We start from the raw sequence: 20805 nt of genomic DNA, 5'->3' as shown, positions 1-20805 counted from the left end.
AGACAATATAAAAATACAGAGACAGATATATCACTGTTCCAACCTATTTATTATGCAATCATTCTTGTATTAACTGGACCCCTGTCGAATAACCTCCCTAATTATTAGTGTAATCCCTACAATCACAATAGCCTCCTGTTCATCAATGAGAGGCAATGCTGTCGGTGGGGTAATGCCTGGCTGGGCTTAGCCTCCGGGTGTCCGTCGTGCCGTACGCCTCAATTGCGTGATAGTGCGCCTCCCTAGATGCCCGCCCTCTACGGCTCTGAGTCCTCGGATCTCCCTTGTAGAGGCGGCCGGTGCATCGACGCGCGCTCCCCGGCTCCGTCCCGTCGCGCTACCTACAGCAGTCCGTAGCCGCGCCTCCAGTAGCCTCCTGACACCCGGTGACCAGCGCACCGCCCGACTTCACCCACCGTGCAGCACGCCGTCTGCCCCGCCCGTGCCTACCTAATTATCCTCCTTGCGCGTGCTGAATACACCAACTACGAACTAACTACGTGGGAACTGAGGGCTGACTGAGAGACCCGACTGTTGCGCTCACGGCTTTTATAGCCCGCAGCTAGTCGTGCGCCCTCATGTGGTGGGTAAGTTGCGTCACAGTTCGCTCGGCCCAATCGCTTGCCTTAACCAATAAGCGTGCTTTATACGTTAAGCAATTCCAGCGCCTTTAGTAAAGGCAAGGCGCTGGGGCTGAGGAAATAGTGAAAACAGGCTTTCCACAACGTTGTTCCCTAATACGTATTGTTACTATGTGGTCCTTTGATCATCAGGTATTGACAACCACACAGTATTCACCAACAAGGCCCTAAACAGCGGCACCCTGTTTGGTGACAAGACAATCCGCAAGCTGATCAACGAGCCCATCAATCAGTGTGCCCTCTTGGCCTTTGAGACCGGCGGTGCCGTGTTCGACTCCACCAAGATCGCCCAGAAGAAGTTTGTGGATGTGCTGACCCAGAGAATGGTGGAGCACACCCAGATTGAAGAATGCCAGATATGTAGCTGCAAGGCCTACAATGACGGAGTCGGCAGAAGCGTGTGCGAGTCATGTGACATCGCCTCAGGCCCTAATTGGTATTTCGTAAGTATCTTCGGTTGTGATCGCTTAGAGTAGATAATTTATGCACTGAATGGGGACTAATTTACCTGAACCTCCAACCTTATGAATATTATGCCGGCACGTATCTTGTGGAGCGTAGACGATTTGAGCCAAGATGACCCCCACTCTTTATGGCATGAGTGGCCGAGCAGATAACAATACCGAAGTCAAACTCTGGTGTGTTTCTTTGATCAGCAGAGTATTGGTGCAAGCCCCAGTCAAGACACTTGTGTCCTTGAGCAAGACACTTAACCATGATGCTTCTTCCTTTAAATGGGACGAAAAGCCATTGGTCCTGTGTGTTGTGTAACGCACATAAAATAATCCAGTGCACTTAACGTAAACAAAGAAGGGGTTCACCTCAGTGTTCCTGGTTTGAGTAGCAGCTTACAGCCCCACAGCACCTTGTGAAACGTTACATGGTGCTATGTAAAAGGAGTACATAAGAAGCCTCTATTATATTATTACTCTAAGATCCAGCATTAAGGAGCAGCGAGAGTCCAGCTTTCTCCTGAAGACAATTAAAAGCATACTGATTGAGACTTTAAGTTGTCAAACCACTGGTCCTTTTCAGAACCACCACAATTCAGAGAGAGCTGTACGTGGTGTTAACAGAAAACTTCACAAGACTATTCACTTTGAAACCCCAGATAAAACGCAAGGGACTTAACAGTTTTTTTGTGGAAGTGTCGTGGCCGAGCAGTTAAGAGCACCGAAATCAAACTCTGGTATTTCTGATCAGCTGAGTGTGGGCTCGAATCCCCAGCCGTGACACGTGTCCTTAAGCAAAACGTTTTCAAGTTAAAACCATTGCTTCGTCCTTCTGATGGGACGTAAAGCCGTTGGTCAAATGTGTTGTGTAACGCATGTAAACGAACCCAGTGCACTTGTTGAAAAGAGAAGGGGTTCGCCCCGGTGTTATTAATGGCTGTGGCTGCTGTATGTGCCGTAGCACCTTGTAAACCCTCAGGTGCTACATAATTGGGTCTCAGAATCCATCACTGCAATAACCTATCTTTCTGAATGTTTGTAAAAAACTTGAGCCTTGAGTGCCTTGTTTATGTGCGCTATGTAAGATCTCAATATTATTATTATCATTATTATTATTATTAACACAATTTCATTTTTAAATTGGATTCACTACCCCATTTATTTCTTAAAAAAGAAATCTATGATACTTATCCTTATTGGTTTTTTGTTTTTTTTGCAGGAGATGCAACGCACATTTGCCGAGACAGACTACTACAGTAGACTAGGCTTACAGACAGTGGTCGACTACATTAACGTCAAAACCGCTGAAGTGCCAGTTAAAAAAAACCCCAAGGAGCTAGGAATTTAATTGTTCCCCAAACAGATAAGGGTCGGAGCTATCTAGAAGACTTTGATTTACACCACAGGATTTCTTTGTAACCGCAATCAATTTGTTTTTAAGATAGTCAAAGATTCTTATGATTTTTTGCTGGTTTTTACTAGAAAGTTGGAACTTGTATAAATTTCTTCGTTGGAATGATTGTTTGTGACCGGTTTGAGATGATTTGAAGGGATGCAGTATTAACTTTTATTTTTAATTTTTAATTAAGACAAATTTGATAAGGGATTCCGTAAGATGCTTTGTATTTTAGAATATCTGGTATGTTATCTTGAACTTAAGCTGCACAGCTCACCCTGAGGAAAAACCAAGTTAAGACGAGTATTCCTGAACCATGTCGGATGCTGTGCTTTTAAGAAGCGATATGCCGTCATCTTTAAGTTGTTCAACGGACTGGTGTGTGGTCGCTAACTTGAGCAGTTCTTCTAATCTCTTTGAAATTTCACATATTCCGAGTTGAACTGCTTGACAAATATTCAGGCACCTCAAATGCGTACACAAGTTTTGAACTAAAATGTTTTTAACTGTTACTGTGGGGAGGGGAAGGGTAAGATCAGGATTGCTAATTTAGTTGTCATTTTCACTTTCGTAAATGTTGTGTCAAACATTTAATAGCTGATTTTGCACCTAATTAACGATGGAAGTAGAATGCTGCAATTACAATGCAAGTAATTTAATAAGTAAAAAAATGCTTGATCCATGGACAAACTGTGAAGGTAGGTGAAGATTTCTGTCTAACATGATGTTTAGGTACATGCTGTAGTTGTCGGAATAACTGCCTGGTTAGTTTATGGTAAAAATCAGTCATCTTTTAAACCAGTCATCTATAAGGGATAATTGAACTGGATTGTTGACTAAAGAGCTAACCACACGACAGCAATTTACCTGGGGTCCCTTGCTAAATTTTAGCATGGTTGTAAAATGTACCAATGTTTGACGATATTTTGCAAGAGAACTTGGATAGTAGAAACAATTATCTCCTTTCAGACGAGGTACATTTTGAAAACTCATGTGTGAAAGGGGCTCTACGTAGCTTTTTGCATGGACCTGTCATTTTTTTCTTCATCTTTTGACGATTTGGAGTGAGGAAGTAAAGAAACACAGTAGTAATGATTTATGTCTGTAATTTTGTAAAAATAATGGTGTGATTCGGTTTTATTTTGTATTAAAAATTTTACACTTTTTAAAAACAAACCAATGTCAATATCTCTCATTGTTCATAAGGCTCGTAGGTAATATGTGTTTGTTTTTAATGATCTTTTCAGCTGTTAATACCAATTGGTATACATTTTGGTTCTCTTTTGGTATTCACTGGTTGAAATATTTGCCAGTGTTAATTCAACAAACAATTTTTTATAAAATAATAAAGTTATTGACAAGCAACAATTGATCTTTCCCAAAAGAAATGTTTGATTATTACTACAGCTTACACCACATTGCACCATTTGTATCAAACTTATGTGGTTTAAACTGATACATCAAAGTACCATTGGCTAAAAAATACTTAAAGTATCAACAAAATTAACAAAAATCCCTTAAATGCGAATTTTGCACTAAAATGCACTATTTTACATTTAGAATGCAACTAAAAATTGATTCTTTTCTGTGTTAAAATATCTTTAAAAAAAAAATATATATATATATATATATATATCCAGGGTCAAGATGATTTAAAACTGCATTATTTTAGATCACAAAGTATCAAGTTATGTCCCAAGTTATGTCCCGAGTTGTTGCAACCATCAAGTTTCCAATGGTATGTAACTGTATTCTCTATCTAGCGCGCTCATTCGTCCAGGCATGGGGTGTGTCGTGGGCCCGGCGTGGGCGTGCACTGCCTGCGCTCAGAGCTTGCACGATAGCGCCCTCTGGTGATGACAATTTTGATAAAATAAAAACAGAAGTTCAGCACCCACATGGATGGGAGACGAATGCAAGATTTTTTCAAATTTTTGTCTTCAAAAATGATGTTGTTTGTGGCAGAGTGGTGGTTCAAGAACATTGTGCGCAATGAAGATGTCTCCCAGGCACGAAGTGTGTTGGATATTTAACGGTAAGTGTGCTATTAAGTGGTTTTACAGCTGTTTCTTTCTGACACCAGTCGGTCAACACTGTTGTTTTTCCCCATTCATCATATATGCGCGTTGTGTATGCAAACATGTGCCACATCCACTCCCTAACCTAAGTCCTGTACAGCGTCTTTGACAGTAATTTGTTGTTGTCGTCTGCTGGTCAAACTATCATTACAACTACTCCTAGAAGTACTACTACTTCTGAAAAACTATACGGCTCCACCGTGAGCCTTACATTTTGGGCCTCCTTATAGTAAAGACACTCAGGACACTATTGGTTAGCGTCAAAGACCAATCTTCTCATTTGCTGTATCTCAACCACGTCCACATGCTTAAAATAACAAACATGTGAAAATTTGAGCTCAATCGGTCATCGAAGTTGCGAGATAATAATAACAGAAAAAACACCGTTGTCACACGAAGTTGTTAGCCCTGGTAGGACGTCAGTCAGTGCCACTGCACTGACGTCCTGGGTATAAAGGTTCTTTACAATGCGAACACAAGTTTGACTACAATTTTCTTTATTTTTTACCTGATTTGAGAAGCTGAAATTCCGTTCATATATTCATAGTGTCCCTCGCTATATTCTCAAAGAGTTCACAGCTAACAAATATATCCATGGAAGAAAATATATCCGAAAATATGTTGAAGTTCTGCACTGGCGATGTTGATCATCGTGTACCAATTGATAGTGTGAGCCCAAGTGCGCACGGCTTTGAGTACAGTGTATTATCTTGCCGCTATTCGCCGTCAAAACAGGGTAGGTGCCGTTAACTCGCCTTCAACTCCTTCTACATACATTTTAAAATCCAGGAGGCATAAAATCTTCCAGCTCAAATAGAATTTGTATACATTTCAGGTTGAATTTCGGTTACAAATATCAAGTGAGTAAAAGTTCAGACTCCCGAGTTAGGTAGAAATATTTTAAACAGATTTTTGAAAATTTTTCGCAATGGTACGGGACCTTTATACCCTGGACTCCGTCGCGTTGCCTGCAACGAAGGAGTCCAACCTGGGCTAACGAAGTTGTGTGCTTTCATTTCAGATGCTTGATTTCAAGACCTCAAAATGTAAATCTGAGGTCTCGAATTAAAATTTGTGGAAAGGTACTTCCACAAAAACTTCTCAAAAACTACGTCACCACAGAGGGAGCCTTTTCTCACTATGTTTTATACTATCAACCTCTCCCCATTACTTGTTACCAAGTGAGGTTTCATGCTTATAATTATTTTGAGTAATTACCAATTGTGTCCACTGCCTTTATCCTTGGATGCCATTTACCCCGACATTTACCCCTGGTCACTGGGCCTTAAATCATTCCTTGGACCATCTCAACTCCCTGGGGAGTATACAGCCTGTGCGCAATATATGCACTACTCGGCTAAACCAATCACAAAAAAACATCTCTGCCCTCACAGAACAATTATAGTCAAGTTTCTAATTGCTCAGGGACACACTATCACGACCGGGATTCGAATCCACACTCCTGCTGAACCGAAACACAAGAGCTTGAGTTCTGTGCTCTTATTGGTGGCCACGACACCCCTTATATACACACAATGGTGGGTTCGAAACAGCCGCTAAACGAAAGGCAATAATATAGTCAATTTGCAAAATTATGTTTTTGATGTTCTTATTCAGCACTTCCTTTACTACTATCAAAGGGTCATACCAGCTAATTACTATTAACCTTATGAAGTGGCATAGAACCATAGTTACAATTCTTTAGATGGTTGTCAGAAAATAAAAATCTCACTTAGCCTAATTTGTGACAAAAATCAAATGTTGTCAAATTTACATGATAGGGTTGTTGCGCAATGTTTTTACTTTTAAGTAGGTGCTCTGTTTATTGTAATTGTTTTACTATGGCATTCTTGCATGGGGATCCAGTCTATATTTATCCAGTGTGTGTGTGTGTATAAACAACCGCCAATATAATGCCAATCCTTTGACATCCAAACATTGCCTGAAAAAACACAAAGAAACAAACTCTAAATATTTTGGTAGAACAACATTGTAAAAAAACCATGGTGACTGATAAATGTTCCGTAACAAGCACACTAGACTTAAGTACAGTACACCACTATATATTACTGGGTCATACTTTTGCATTGCATTGCATTGCAATTGGTCCTTACGATAAGAGCAACGGCACCCAGCACATTGTGTAGCTTGTAGTACTGAACTGTATTTAAGGTAGCAAACTGTGGCAGAATGGGGGGCGCGTGAGTGAGAACTGAACCGTATTTAACGTAGCAAACTGTGGCAGAATGGGGGGCGCGTGAGCGATGAGGCACACAAATTGCTGATGTACTCCCCCTCTGAAGACGTAAAAAAAGAAATTCCATTGGAAAGGTACAACAAATATTATGTGTAATAAGAAAAATAGTTTGAATTATTGGATTATATGCCCATAGTACTCCATAGAAACTGATAAAAATTGACATATCTTGGTATTCTCTTTTGCATTAATTTTATTCTCTGTTCATAGGGGTAAGGACTTTCCATGAAGGGTGCCAACCCCTCACAGCCAAAGTGACTTTTTGTATGTCTTTTTGTGTTCAATACAAACCACAATGGAAACTTACTGGGTAAATTTTGAAATGATTTTTGGGGGTTGAACAAAGAATTGACTAGAGTGGGATTCGAACCAACGACCTCTGGATTAACGTGCCGCCGCTCTTTAATCCGGAGGTCGTTGGTTCGAATCCCACTCTAGTCAATTCTTTGTTCAACCCCCAAACACCTTTTTGTATTCATCTAACTATAACATAGACTCTTCAAGGAGGTTGAAAAGTGGCCCCCCTCATAGCCATTGTAACCTTTTGATATGCCTTTTTGTGTTGATTTTACTCTCTGCACTTATGGACTCTGCATCAAGGGTGCACCCCTCATAGCCACTAACTTGTGCCTTTTGTTATATGTTTTACTCTCTGTGCTTATATAGAGTAAAGACTCTCTCAAGACAATTGCAACCCCTCATCCATAGCCAATGTAATGGTATGCCAGTGCCTTGTATCATGTATAGACTCTTTGTGAAGTTTGCCAATTGTCAGCCCTCATAGCCAAATTGACTCTGTGGTTTTGCCCTTCGTAATTCATTTTACTCTCTGTGCTTATAGAGTACAGACTCTCTCAATTACAGCCCCTCATAGCCAATGTAATGGTATGCCAGTGCCTTAGCTTGTGATCATTGACTCTGTTGTTTGCCAGTTGTATCCTTCATAGCCAAAGTGACTCTGTGGTATGCCCTTTGTATTCATTTTACTCTCATAGGAGTATAGACTCATCATGAAGCAATTGGCAGCCCTCATAGCCAATGTAATGGTATGCCCAGTGCCTTAGCTTGTGATCATTGACTCTGTACACATAAGTATAGACTCTTAGTGAAGTTTGCCAATTGGCAGCCCTGATAGCCCAGTGACTTGTGGTATGCCTTTTGTATTCATTTGACTCTCTGTTCATAGTATAGACTCAAGTGACTTATGGTATGTCTTTTGTATCCATGTACATAGGAGTACATGTATAGACTCTTCATGATGGGTGCCAATTCCACAATTAAGTGTGCCTAGTGGTGGTACGGTCCATCAGATTATGAAATAAAATTTCATCATGAAGGGTACATTTACTTTTGGCTGGTGCAGTCAAGTATTTTTTGTATTGTTAGAAAATGGCTTGTATTGTCGCTACTAACTAGATATTAATTAGTGGACCGAATGAGCTTTCTCTAAAATTAAGTCTGCCCAGAGGTATGGTCTATCACATCAGACTGTGTAGTAAATGTTCATCTTTTATGCAACATAAAGGGTATAATGATTTACTTTTGGGTTTTTTTCATAACTCACTGGACGATGAGGTCTTAATTGCTGCAGCTAATTACTGGTTAATTATACAGCAAACTTTTTCAGAATTGTGAAAAAAATACTCTTAATTACATACATTAAAACATTCGTTGAATAACACCGCGGGAGGCCAAAATTCCACCGCCTTTAACTGCATGTGTTCTATTTTCCCCCAATTTCCGGTCCAGAAACGCGGCTCGATGAGGGAGCAGGCGGGATCGCGTCACGTGATTCACTGGCACTAGATTTTTAGAACAAAGCTGCAGTGAAGTCGAGTCGGATATGATTGGAGTTTTCTACCAAGTATTTTCTGTTTGTGGCAGCGTCAATCATCGTGCTTCTGTGAAATCGTCATCCGGCAACTGTTTATGCAGCTAATAGCAGATTTCTTGAGGCAATTTATTGAGGCAATGTTCCTTTTCTTGTGTTATTAGAGTAGTATTGTAATCTTCAGTGCCAGTGTTGCTGCATTCACCTGTTAAGAGACGGTGCCACCCCAACACAACAACCGTGAGTTACATTAGTATCATATATCCACAAATCGTGAGGAGCATTTTTGACGAGAGCATATTGTTGTTTGATTGAAATCTATGTTTCCGATACTGCATTTAGAGACGTGAAGACCATTATCCCATAAACTAAACTGACTGTGAGGTTCTGTGGGCCAACGGCATTGCCGTTGTTCGCAACGACATCACCCGTCCTCACATTGGCCATGGACCCATGGACCAACCCGTCCAGAGCCATCATCCAATACCCGGGGGAAATAAAGACCATGCTGTTGCACAGGGTTGATTTTTTTGTGCTCATTCTTATCCTGTCACCTACATTTACAAGCTGCCGATCTTAAACTTCTCAATGTTCAATATATTACCGATGTTGTGCTTCATGGTTGATGTTTTTCGAGACTCATGTTTTTTTAATGTTGACAATGGACCGATATTTCAGCTCTCAATTTGTTCACAAGGGGATGTTGTAATATTTATTTTCCCCATGCACGTTGTGGCATAGACCTGCCAACCTTTTATGATTTTGTTCAACTATCATACTGTATTCAAGAGTTGACTCAACTCAAAAGCCATTAGTTTACACCCCTGTACATTTCACCAAAACATGTTGCCCAGTCTATCAAAACTTGCTGAACTAATTTTGTTTAGCTCTGAAATTGTCTTTAAATCGATGCTGTGATTTTTCTGTTAATATTGTCTCTGGGCTAATGCTGCGCAAATTGTTCAGTACCTCAGAATTTCCAAACCTGAATTTTGTTTTAACAACCGATAAATTATTATTCCGTGAAGCCAATGTGCGACGTCTGGGAATTTACTCTGGCACATTTAAAAAACAAACGGATCGCAACCTTTTGTTTATTTATTTATTAATTTTTTTCTTCTCTTGTTTATTGTTTGCTTATTTGTATCCTGTCACTCACAGACCTGCCAATCTCAAACTGTTGAATGTTCAATTTATTACCGACGTTGTGTTATTTTGGGTTGGTGGCTTACGTGTCTATTTTCTCAAAATGTTGCCAATGTACTGATATTTAGCTCCCGAATTGTCAAAAGCAGATAAACAGTCTTTATTTCCCATTGCATGTTGCCACAGTTCTCAAAGACAAATTGCCAACATAGTGATGTTGTCATAACATTTAATCTGTATCCCAAAGCCATTGTTATACCATCTGTTACTATTTCCAAAAGTCCCTCAAAACTTCTTAACCAATCCTTGTATATTGTTCCCAAGCAAATGTTGTATTTTCTGAAATTTCACATTTGAAGTGTTCTTCAAAATAGCGTGTCTTACTGTCTGGCTGACACTGGCAAATTTTTAGATTTTGGATCAAAAAATGTTTGATAATTTTATGGTTTCAAGTGACACAGAGCATGGCCCAGTTTCATAAAGCCTGTAAGCACAACAATTTGCTAGCATGAAATTTCTTCATAAACAGGATTACCAACCGAATTTCCAAGTGATTTTCAGAATTAGCAAACAACAGCTGAATGCCAGTAACAACAAAATATGCAACAAATTTAAATCTGGTTGGTAATATTGTTTTTATCAAGGAAGACATTTCATGCTAAGCAAATTTTTGTGCTAACAGGCTTTATGAAATGGGGCCCAAACTTCTGAAGACATCTCACCAGTGTGGACTGAGGTAATCAACCAACGTTTGAGATAAATTTAGAATTGTGTGAAGTTGAATTTTTAGTCAAAAATCAGAATTTCTTTTAGATAAAAAAAAAAATGTAATAATCATAGTGGTTTTTTTTTCTTTATTTATTTTATAATTGTTTTAATCCAAAAATTTTTCGCAACGCACACTCATCAATGACAGTGTCAATAAGCATTCCAAATTTACCACGGTCCGCGGTATGAAAGCGGCGAATACACACGCGTTTTCGTTCTTATTATTTAGGTACCAAACTCTACGACTGCCTCGCCGGCCTACTATGACGTCATGCGAAGGCACCTCGTACCGCATACATTCTACAGTTGTCTTGAAGAAATTGGTTCCGCGGCTCAATTTAAGGCTCACTTATTCAGGATGCAGGGGCAAACCGCAAACATTCGTTGTGCTGGTTGTTTCTGCCTGGTGCACGTCGTTCGTTTGATAGAGTTTGTTTACCCTCTCTCCGTTTTTACCTTTTCGAAAGTTGGAGAAAGTCTCATCTGTATAACTTATCAGCTGAGCACTGATTGCATTCGTAAGTTCAATAACTGGTTCATATTATATCTTGTTTATAAAATCTTTTGGAATTTATTTTTTCCATACATTTTTTTTGCCCAGTGGAAATGGAACTGTCTTTCGTTAATGTTTTTTTTCAAAGATTGTTTACAACTTGCATTTGACCTGTGTCCAATGATTAAGTTGTAATTTTAGTGATATTATTAATTTCGTTATTATTTACAAAAATTAAACAACCTATTTTAAAAAGGTCATGCAAACAAACGATACAATACTGAGAAAAATTTGATTTCTTTTTAAACACATCCCATTACCAACGCAACGCTCAACGTCTAATGTTAGGCCTACACCATCTATTACATTTTTTCAAAACTTGCTATGATGTTTTTTAATCCTGAAAAAATTGCTGCTGTCACTGTCTGTGAACACATACTAATCCTGTGATTTTTAATGATGTAGTTTATATGCCATGTATTTCTTAATTCTGTCTACGTTGCCATGCTTGTTAAAGGAACACGTTGCCTTGGATCGAACGAGTTGGTCTATAGGTCAAGCTTTAGACAGGGTACCAGTGTAGCTGACCACGTGACATGTAAACATTGCAAGAACATTCAGTGGGGACACCAGCTAGCGCTTTTCTTCCTTTTCAAGACAATTTCACGACGTCGACAAGAATTCGGGTCAACTCGTACCCAAGTCAATTCGTACCCAAGTCAACTCGTACCCAAGTCAACTCGTACCCAAGTCAACTCGTACCCAAGTCAACTCGTACCCCAATAAATTTTTACTCAGTTTTGGGGTTTCAACTCGTTTTTCTTCTTCATGTTTTATGTTATTCTATTTATAGAACAAGCGAACAAGAGTTAGTAAGACCTAGGCCCTAATGTTTTTTAAATTTTTTTATTATTATTTTTTTTTATACTTCTGTGGGGAAAATTAATCAGAACTTAAGATTTGTTGTTTAATTGGCGTGTTTGAATGAATTTTTTCCTTTTTTCCCTTTCTTATAGAAATAGATAGTCAAAACTTTCGCAAAGTGTATTGGGTTGGAAAAAGTAATGAAACAATAAATTTTGAATTGGAAAACGATAATCAGAACACATGCAAATGAATGAATTGAATGAATTTTTACCCTGACATTTTTAAGAAAAACACTCGGGGGAAACATCAACGCATTCATTTTATACATCGTTTATTTTGTTATTGTTGAAAATAGTTTGTTTTTTAAAGCAGAAAAGAGAGGAACATTAAAGCAGGAATTACAGGCTGACTGTTTAAAACATTGAAATAATACATACTACGGTAAAAAATGATAAGAAACCATATTTTTAGGCCTATGCCTAGCTATTTCTTTAATCCAGTCTGTTTTTAACATCAAACGTTTAATTGCTATAAAAAGTAGATTTTATTTATTTATTTCAAGGCAAACAGTACATACAAAGAATAGGCAATAAAAATATGACTACACAACCAACAAGCCTGCGGATAACCAAAAAGCAAAAACAATCACTATCTAAAGGGGATCCAGACAATAAAACTAAAAATAACAAAGGCACTAAAGGGTACAAGGATAAAAACTGATCTGAATGAATAAACTCGTGAAAAAAAAGAAGAAATGAGAAACCTGAATTATTATTAAAAAATGAAATTTGTAAGAAGGAATTATTATTAATAAGAGTGAGTAGAACATCGTTTCCAATCGCTTATAAAATCACGCTGCACGGAAATTCTCTGTTTCGGCATACAATGAACGTTATATGGTACGAGTTGACCTGGGTATGAGTTGACTTGGGTACGAGTTGACTTTGGTACAATATTTTGGGTTCGAGTTGGCTTGGGTGGAGTTGACTTGTGTACCATCGCTGTTCAGGGCTTTTAATTGGTCGATGATCGCGATGGCTCGTCAACAATTTTGCACATGCGCAAAACTAACTGTCAGCGAGTAAGCAGCGGTGGTACAAGTTGACCCATTTTGGGGGTGGGTTCGAAACTATCAAGGCTCCCCTGTGAGCCTACAGGGGACTAATATTTTGGGCCTCCAAATGCTATGTTTTAAAAATCGACGTTGATATGTTTAAGTTTTACGACCGTTAGCCATCAGTAACTAAAGTTTCCTTTGTACTAATACTACACAACCAAAACTTAAAGTCACCTTGAAATAGGATATTATTCTGAACAATTAAATACTTTTTTGAGTAATTGTGTGGGGGGTGACTCCGCCTACCCCTTTTGTGATGTCAATCGAGGCAGACTTTGCCTCGATTGGACATCGAACACACGTACGTGCAAGTATATTCAAGTCCTAGTCGTGAGTTTGTATGTTTAATTTTTCCAGCAATGTGTACCAGGTGTATTGCTGCTGGATGCAGAAAAACAACTAAAGATGTAAGTTTGCAAGTCTAGTCGACGCGCTGTGCAGCAAACATTTTGAGCCGTCGTGCTTCGAGAATCCGGAAGACACTACACATTTTGACATGAAGAGAAAAGAGAAAAGTTCTTTTCTTTAAAAAAAAAATCAGGTATTGTTTAAACATGTATGGCATGTTTTAAGCTTGCGCCAAGCGTCACTATCTTGTGTTGGCACTGCATGCGATTCATCGCGCCTCGATTGACGTCACAAACAGTGCCCTCTCGGGTCGGGCTTATTTTCAAATTTGTAAACAACATGGACACTAATTTTTTTAAACCTTAGTTAATTGTTATGTCATATTCCACTCATCAAAACACATATAGTGACAAAAGCTTTGTTTAGACAAAATACCACTTCCAGGTGACTTTATCCCATCCCAAGCTGGGGATAGCTCATTCTCCATAGCTGCCCCTCGCTATGGAATGAGCTCCCCGCGGGTCTGAGAGAGGCGATCTCGTTGCCTGTATTCAAAAGCCTCCTCAAGACATTTCTTTTTCCCCACCCATCCTAGTTTGTTTGTTTCTCTTTTCTTTTGTTGTCATAGTCTCATGTAAAGCGCTCTGTTCTCCGTAGAGCGCTATATAAATGTTTCGTATTATTATTATCATTATTATCCCACACACTCGATATAATTTCATAATGCTTGTATTGCCTCTTGTTGTGTTAAATGAAAAACTGTTTCCAAAAAGTGCAATTTTCTGTTGTATTTTCTGAGTTGGGGTTAATGGCTAGGGCTATGTATGGCTCTCAAAATCTTAATGTAAAGGATGTCTGTATCTTCGGTCTTATAGCCGTAGCTGTAGGCGCTGTAATGTGGACATGGCCTTGTTTACAACTCAGCCCCACGCTTTATGGCTTTTTACGTGTTTGTTCACACTCACATAGTACCTGTGAGTGCTAGTAGAATTTGGTACTCTGGTAACACAGGCAGGTGATATTTATATATCTATATTCCTGATGCTATCTGGTTTTAACATGGCAACCCCCCCCCTCTCAACAAATTATCCACGACCCTCCCCCCCCCTTGAAATCTGGAAATGCATGGTCTTGAAATCTGGAAATTCAGATACATTTATCTGGACATTTTCTGGTCAGAAAGATGTTTTAAAGTAGAATACAATGATCCACACAAATATGCCATGGTTTTCCTTGAACTTTGCGACCTATCACGGTCGGCCATTTTAGTCAAAAACTTGACTCCACAAAAAGGCTGACCGTATTAGTTTGCAGAGTGAAAGGAAAACCATGCACTTACAAGGCACATTTGCCTTATCCAAGGCATTGTGTTCTATTAAGCCTCAAATAGTCAATGGCACAAGTTTGATAAAACTGCTCTTGTGACCCTTTGCCATTTTGTTAAGTTTTAGACATAAATTTGATAAATTTGCTGGACCTTCCCCCTGTGAATTTTAGTTTTGGGCTCAAATTGGCTAAAACTGCTAGTCTTACCCCTTGTGTTTTTTAAACTGTAGGCCAAATTTGATAAAACTGCTGGACTCGCCACTTGTGATTGTTCAATTTGAGGCTAAAATTCAGTAAACCTGCTGGACTTTATACCCCTTGCTATTTTAAAATTTTAGATGCAAACTTATTTTTTTCTTTTAAATGTTTTTCTTTGTAGTGTCATGAAGACTTCAAGAGATCACCAGTTACAAGCTCATATGAATCTGAATATGATGTAGGCCTATACCTAAGAAGGTAAATAAATAATTCTTAACAATTGTTTTTGTTGGCTTTTCAAGGATGAGTTGGTAAATGGAGCTTCACATCCAATAGAACTAGCATCCAGATTATATTCATCTAGCTAAAAAGGCTAATCAACGTCCAATGTCATGCATTTTAAGCCTCAAATAATTATTGGCATAAGTTTGATAAAACTGACTAAGCCCTCCGAATTGTCAATTCTAGGCTAAAATTCGCTAAAACTGCTAGACCTAATATACTCCTTGTGACTTTTTCAATTTGAATGCCAACATTTGAAAAAGCTGCTCGACTTACATATTGTGATTATTTTAATTTTAGGTCCAAGTGTGCTTTTAAGCACTGCTGGACTTGCCCCTTGTGATTTTTTCAATTTTAAGGCCTAAATTCAATAAAAATGCTGGACTTACCCCTAGTTATTTTTCAATGTGAGGTCTAGATCTGCTTAAACTGCTGGACTTGCCTCTTGTTATTTTTTAAACTCTAGGCCCAAATTCGATAAAACTGCCGAACTTACCCCTTGTAATTGTTATATTATTTTTTAAATTTTTATATGCAAACTTATTTTGTCCTTTAAAATGTTTTTTTTTGTAGTGTTTGTCAGCCACCATTATGAAGATGTCGAAAGATCACCAGTAACAAGCTCATAATGATCTGAATATGGTAAAGGCCTATAACTTAAAAGGTAATACATAATTCTGAACGATTGTTTTTGTTGGCTTTTGAAGGATGTGTTGGTAAATGGAGCTCCACATTAAATAGAACTAGCACCCAGATTAAATTCATCTAGCTAAAAAAAGGCTGATCACCTTCCATTGCCATGCATTTTTAAGTCTCAAATAATTGATGGCACAAGTTTGATAAAACTGGTGAAAAGCTCTCGAATTTGTCAATTTTAGGCAAATATTAAACTGCTAGACCTAGTACCCTTTTTTAAATTTATTTATAATAGTGGCTGCATGGTGCTGGTAGTCTTAATAAACAATACTTCTGATTAAATCTGGGTTGGGGGGTGTCTGTTGCATTCCCCCTCCCAATCAAAACCTCTTTAGGTCAGTATTCCACCCAAATTATCTTGCACATTTGAGGGATTGCCTTTGAAATTATAATTGACCAATAAAACCTTGACTTGACAAAAGGAAAGTTAGCAAAACAGTCTAACACTTGGATTTCTTGTTGTCTTGTGAGAAAATATGCATAAGGCACCGACCATGTATCGCAGAACCTCGGCTGTTAGCCACAGCAGATAAATAATCTGCCAGGGTATAGCGTAGAAATCCAAGGCATTGTGTTCTATTAAGCCTCAAATAGTCAATGGCACAAGTTTGATAAAACTGCTCTTGTGACCCTTTGCCATTTTGTTAAGTTTTAGACATAAATTTGATAAATTTGCTGGACCTTCCCCCTGTGAATTTTAGTTTTGGGCTCAAATTGGCTAAAACTGCTAGTCTTACCCCTTGTGTTTTTTAAACTGTAGGCCAAATTTGATAAAACCGCTGGACTCGCCACTTGTGATTGTTCAATTTGAGGCTAAAATTCAGTAAACCTGCTGGACTTTATACCCCTTGCTATTTTAAAATTTTAGATGCAAACTTATTTTTTTCTTTTAAATGTTTTTCTTTGTAGTGTCATGAAGACTTCAAGAGATCACCAGTTACAAGCTCATATGAATCTGAATATGATGTAGGCCTATACCTAAGAAGGTAAATAAATAATTCTTAACAATTGTTTTTGTAGGCCTTTCAAGGATGAGTTGGTAAATGGAGCTTCACATCCAATAGAACTAGCATCCAGATTATATTCATCTAGCTAAAAAGGCTAATCAACGTCCAATGTCATGCATTTTAAGCCTCAAATAATTAGTGGCATAAGTTTGATAAAACTGACTAAGCCCTCCGATTTGTCAATTCTAGGCTAAAATTCGCTAAAACTGCTAGACCTTACTCCTTGTGACTTTTTCAATTTGAATGCCAACATTTGAAAAAGCTGCTCGACTTACATATTGTGATTATTTTAATTTTAGGTCCAATTGTGCTTTTAAGCACTGCTGGACTTGCCCCTTGTGATTTTTTCAATTTTAAGGCCTAAATTCAATAAAATGCTGGACTTGCCCCTAGTTATTTTTTAATGTGAGGTCTAGATCTGCTTAAACTGCTGGACTTGCCTCTTGTTATTTTTTAAACTCTAGGCCCAAATTCGATAAAACTGCATTGTAATTTTTATATTATTTTTTAAATCTTTATATGCAAACTTATTTTGTCCTTTAAAATGTTTTTTTTTGTAGTGTTTGTCAGCCACCATTATGAAGATGTCGAAAGATCACCAGTAACAAGCTCATAATGATCTGAATATGGTAAAGGCCTATAACTTAAAAGGTAATACATAATTCTGAACGATTGTTTTTGTTGGCTTTTGAAGGATGTGTTGGTAAATGGAGCTCCACATTAAATAGAACTAGCACCAAGATTAAATTCATCTAGCTAAAAAAAGGCTGATCACCTTCCATTGCCATGCATTTTTAAGTCTCAAATAATTGATGGCACAAGTTTGATAAAACTGGTGGAAAGCTCTCGAATTTGTCAATTTTAGGCAAATATTAAACTGCTAGACCTAGTACCCTTTTTTAAATTTATTTATAATAGTGGCTGCATGGTGCTGGTAGTCTTAATAAACAATACTTCTGATTAAATCTGGGTTGGGGGGTGTCTGTTGCATTCCCCCTCCCAATCAAAACCTCTTTAGGTCAGTTTTCCACCCAAATTATCTTGCACATTTGAGGTATTGCCTTTGAAATTATAATTGACCAATGAAACCTTGACTTGACAAAAGGAAAGTTAGCAAAACAGTCTAACACTTGGATTTCTTGTTGTCTTGTGAGAAAATATGCATAAGGCACCGACCATGAATCGCAGAACCTCTGCTGTTGGCCACAGCAGATAAATAATCTGCCAGGGTATAGCGTAGAAATCCAAGGCATTGTGTTCTATTAAGCCTCAAATAGTCAATGGCACAAGTTTGATAAAACTGCTCTTGTGACCCTTTGCCATTTTGTTAAGTTTTAGACATAAATTTGATAAATTTGCTGGACCTTCCCCCTGTGAAGTTTAGTTTTGGGCTCAAATTGGCTAAAACTGCTAGTCTTACCCCTTGTGTTTTTTAAACTGTAGGCCAAATTTGATAAAACTGCTGGACTCGCCACTTGCGATTGTTCAATTTGAGGCTAAAATTCAGTAAACCTGCTGGACTTTATACCCCTTGCTATTTTAAAATTTTAGATGCAAACTTATTTTTTTCTTTTAAATGTTTTTCTTTGTAGTGTCATGAAGACTTCAAGAGATCACCAGTTACAAGCTCATATGAATCTGAATATGATGTAGGCCTATACCTAAGAAGGTAAATAAATAATTCTTAACAATTGTTTTTGTTGGCTTTTGAAGGATGAGTTGGTAAATGGAGCTTCACATCCAATAGAACTAGCATCCAGATTTTATTCATCTAGCTAAAAAGGCTAATCAACGTCCAATGTCATGCATTTTAAGCCTCAAATAATTAGTGGCATAAGTTTGATAAAACTGACTAAGCCCTCCGATTTGTCAATTCTAGGCTAAAATTCGCTAAAACTGCTAGACCTTACTCCTTGTGACTTTTTCAATTTGAATGCCAACATTTGAAAAAGCTGCTCGACTTACATATTGTGATTATTTTAATTTTAGGTCCAATTGTGCTTTTAAGCACTGCTGGACTTGCCCCGTGTGATTTTTTCAATTTTAAGGCCTAAATTCAATAAAAATGCTGGACTTACCCCTAGTTATTTTTTAATGTGAGGTCTAGATCTGCTTAAACTGCTGGACTTGCCTCTTGTTATTTTTTAAACTGTAGGCCCAAATTCGATAAAACTGCCGAACTTACCCCTTGTAATTTTTATATTATTTTTAAAATTTTTATATGCAAACTTATTTTGTCCTTTAAAATGTTTTTTTTTTGTAGTGTTTGTCAGCCACCATTATGAAGATGTCGAAAGATCACCAGTAACAAGCTCATAATGATCTGAATATGGTAAAGGCCTATAACTTAAAAGGTAATACATATCTGAACGATTGTTTTTGTTGGCTTTTGAAGGATGTGTTGGTAAATGGAGCTCCACATTAAATAGAACTAGCACCCAGATTAAATTCGTCAGCTAAAAAGGCTGATCACCTTCCATTGCCATGCATTTTTAAGTCTCAAATAATTGATGGCACAAGTTTGATAAAACTGGTGAAAAGCTCTCGAATTTGTCAATTTTAGGCAAATATTAAACTGCTAGACCTAGTACCCTTTTTTAAATTTATTTATAATAGTGGCTGCATGGTGCTGGTAGTCTTAATAAACAATACTTCTGATTAAATCTGGGTTGGGGGGGGTGTCTGTTGCATTCCCCCTCCCAATCAAAACCTCTTTAGGTCAGTATTCCACCCAAATTATCTTGCACATTTGAGGGATTGCCTTTGAAATTATAATTGACCAATAAAACCTCGACTTGACAAAAGGAAAGTTAGCAAAACAGTCTAACACTTGGATTTCTTGTTGTCTTGTGAGAAAATATGCATAAGGCACCGACCATGAATCGCAGAACCTCGGCTGTTAGCCACAGCAGATAAATAATCTGCCAGGGTATAGCGTAGAAATCCCAGAATGCTTTAGTTTCCAATAGCCAACTATCCAAATACAATGAGAAACTATAGTGCAGCCTGTCTTGTCTGCCACGTTTGTATAACAAACAGACAACAAAAGTCCTGGAACTGGGGATATGGCAAAAGGGGGATAAGGGGTGCATTATTTCTGCTACTTTCTGTCCCTCTTTTTAATGGGTGAAAAGTGTATCACCACAGGGGCATACCCGTGCAAGATACACAAAGAAATATCTAGGTATCTTCGCTCCACACATGGATAAATGATTACCTGTGAGGGCAGAGTTGTTTCTTGTGATTGATTAGCTTACATATTTGGGGGCACAGACTGTATACTCCCCCCAGGGAGCTGAGATGGTTTAAGGAATGATTTAAGGCCCAGTAAACGGGGGTAATAATAATGTTGAAGCGTCACTGCGTGACAGACCTGAGCGCTATAAGAAGCCACCATAATTGTTATTATTATATAAAGAGGTGGTCTAAATTACCCATGCAAGAGTTTTGATGACAAAATATTGACTTACAACTTAATAATTATATCCGTTAACTTCACCTTTCAGGGCCAGTAGTTCCTGGAGATCAACTGCTTTGGGCAAACATCAGTATCATCAAGACATCCGAGCAGCTCATCTGTGGATCATCAGAGAACAAAAGTAAGATATTCTTTTTAGATGAGTGGAGCCTGGTTCATACTTCCTGCAAATGCGAAGCAATTGTTGCAGTCAAAAAATAATTCATAGCAGTTCAAATCTGCTCAACTCACTTGTGAATGTTGTAGGGAAAAGAGGATTCTGACATAAAATTTGGTATTTGCAGGAAGTATCAACCGGGCTTTACATGTGTTGATATTTGATGCTTTACATGTAGTGGGTTGTTTTGGTAGCTCACTATCTTGTACCTAAGTACACCCTTGCAAGCAAACAAGCATATACGCGTTTTTTTGTGCGCTAACTTGG

The 20805-nt window shown here is 38.2% G+C and overlaps 1 protein-coding gene and 1 long non-coding RNA gene across 4 annotated transcripts; both read left to right on the top strand.

Moving 5' to 3' along the window:
• Positions 1–246: 246 nt before the first annotated feature.
• Positions 247–3148, top strand: LOC117302727. The gene is made up of 3 exons (XM_033786734.1): positions 247–349; positions 774–1084; positions 2313–3148. The coding sequence occupies exons 1-3, from the start codon at positions 247–249 to the stop codon at positions 2439–2441; spliced, it is 543 nt and encodes a 180-aa protein (XP_033642625.1). The 3' UTR covers positions 2442–3148.
• Positions 3149–8522: 5374 nt separating this feature from the next.
• LOC117307169 lies at positions 8523–20469 on the top strand. 3 transcript variants are annotated; one of them, XR_004521040.1, is made up of 7 exons: positions 8523–8895; positions 15100–15176; positions 15774–16882; positions 17464–17554; positions 18496–18572; positions 19167–19257; positions 20410–20469. It is a non-coding gene; the product is annotated as an uncharacterized LOC117307169 (long non-coding RNA). The 3 variants fall into 3 exon arrangements; XR_004521041.1 differs by lacking the exon at positions 8523–8895 and having other exon boundaries at positions 14696–15176; positions 15774–15864; positions 16806–16882; XR_004521039.1 differs by lacking the exon at positions 8523–8895 and having other exon boundaries at positions 14696–15176.
• The last annotated feature ends 336 nt before the right edge of the window (positions 20470–20805 follow it).

This window comes from Asterias rubens, chromosome 2 (assembly GCF_902459465.1).
Source record: "Asterias rubens chromosome 2, eAstRub1.3, whole genome shotgun sequence".
Classification (NCBI taxonomy): domain Eukaryota; kingdom Metazoa; phylum Echinodermata; class Asteroidea; order Forcipulatida; family Asteriidae; genus Asterias; species Asterias rubens.
Note: the sequence above shows the minus strand (reverse complement) of the source record. Positions and strands in the feature narration are given on the sequence as shown.

Bases quoted from the DNA above. Each gene is read 5' to 3' on its own strand.
- LOC117302727 (XM_033786734.1), top strand. From the start codon at position 247: ATGCCCGCCCTCTACGGCTCTGAGTCCTCGGATCTCCCTTGTAGAGGC. The intron at 350-773 runs GTCCGTAGCCGC...TTTGATCATCAG, and splicing joins CCGTCGCGCTACCTACAGCA to GTATTGACAACCACACAGTA. The intron at 1,085-2,312 runs GTAAGTATCTTC...TTTTTTTTGCAG, and splicing joins CAGGCCCTAATTGGTATTTC to GAGATGCAACGCACATTTGC.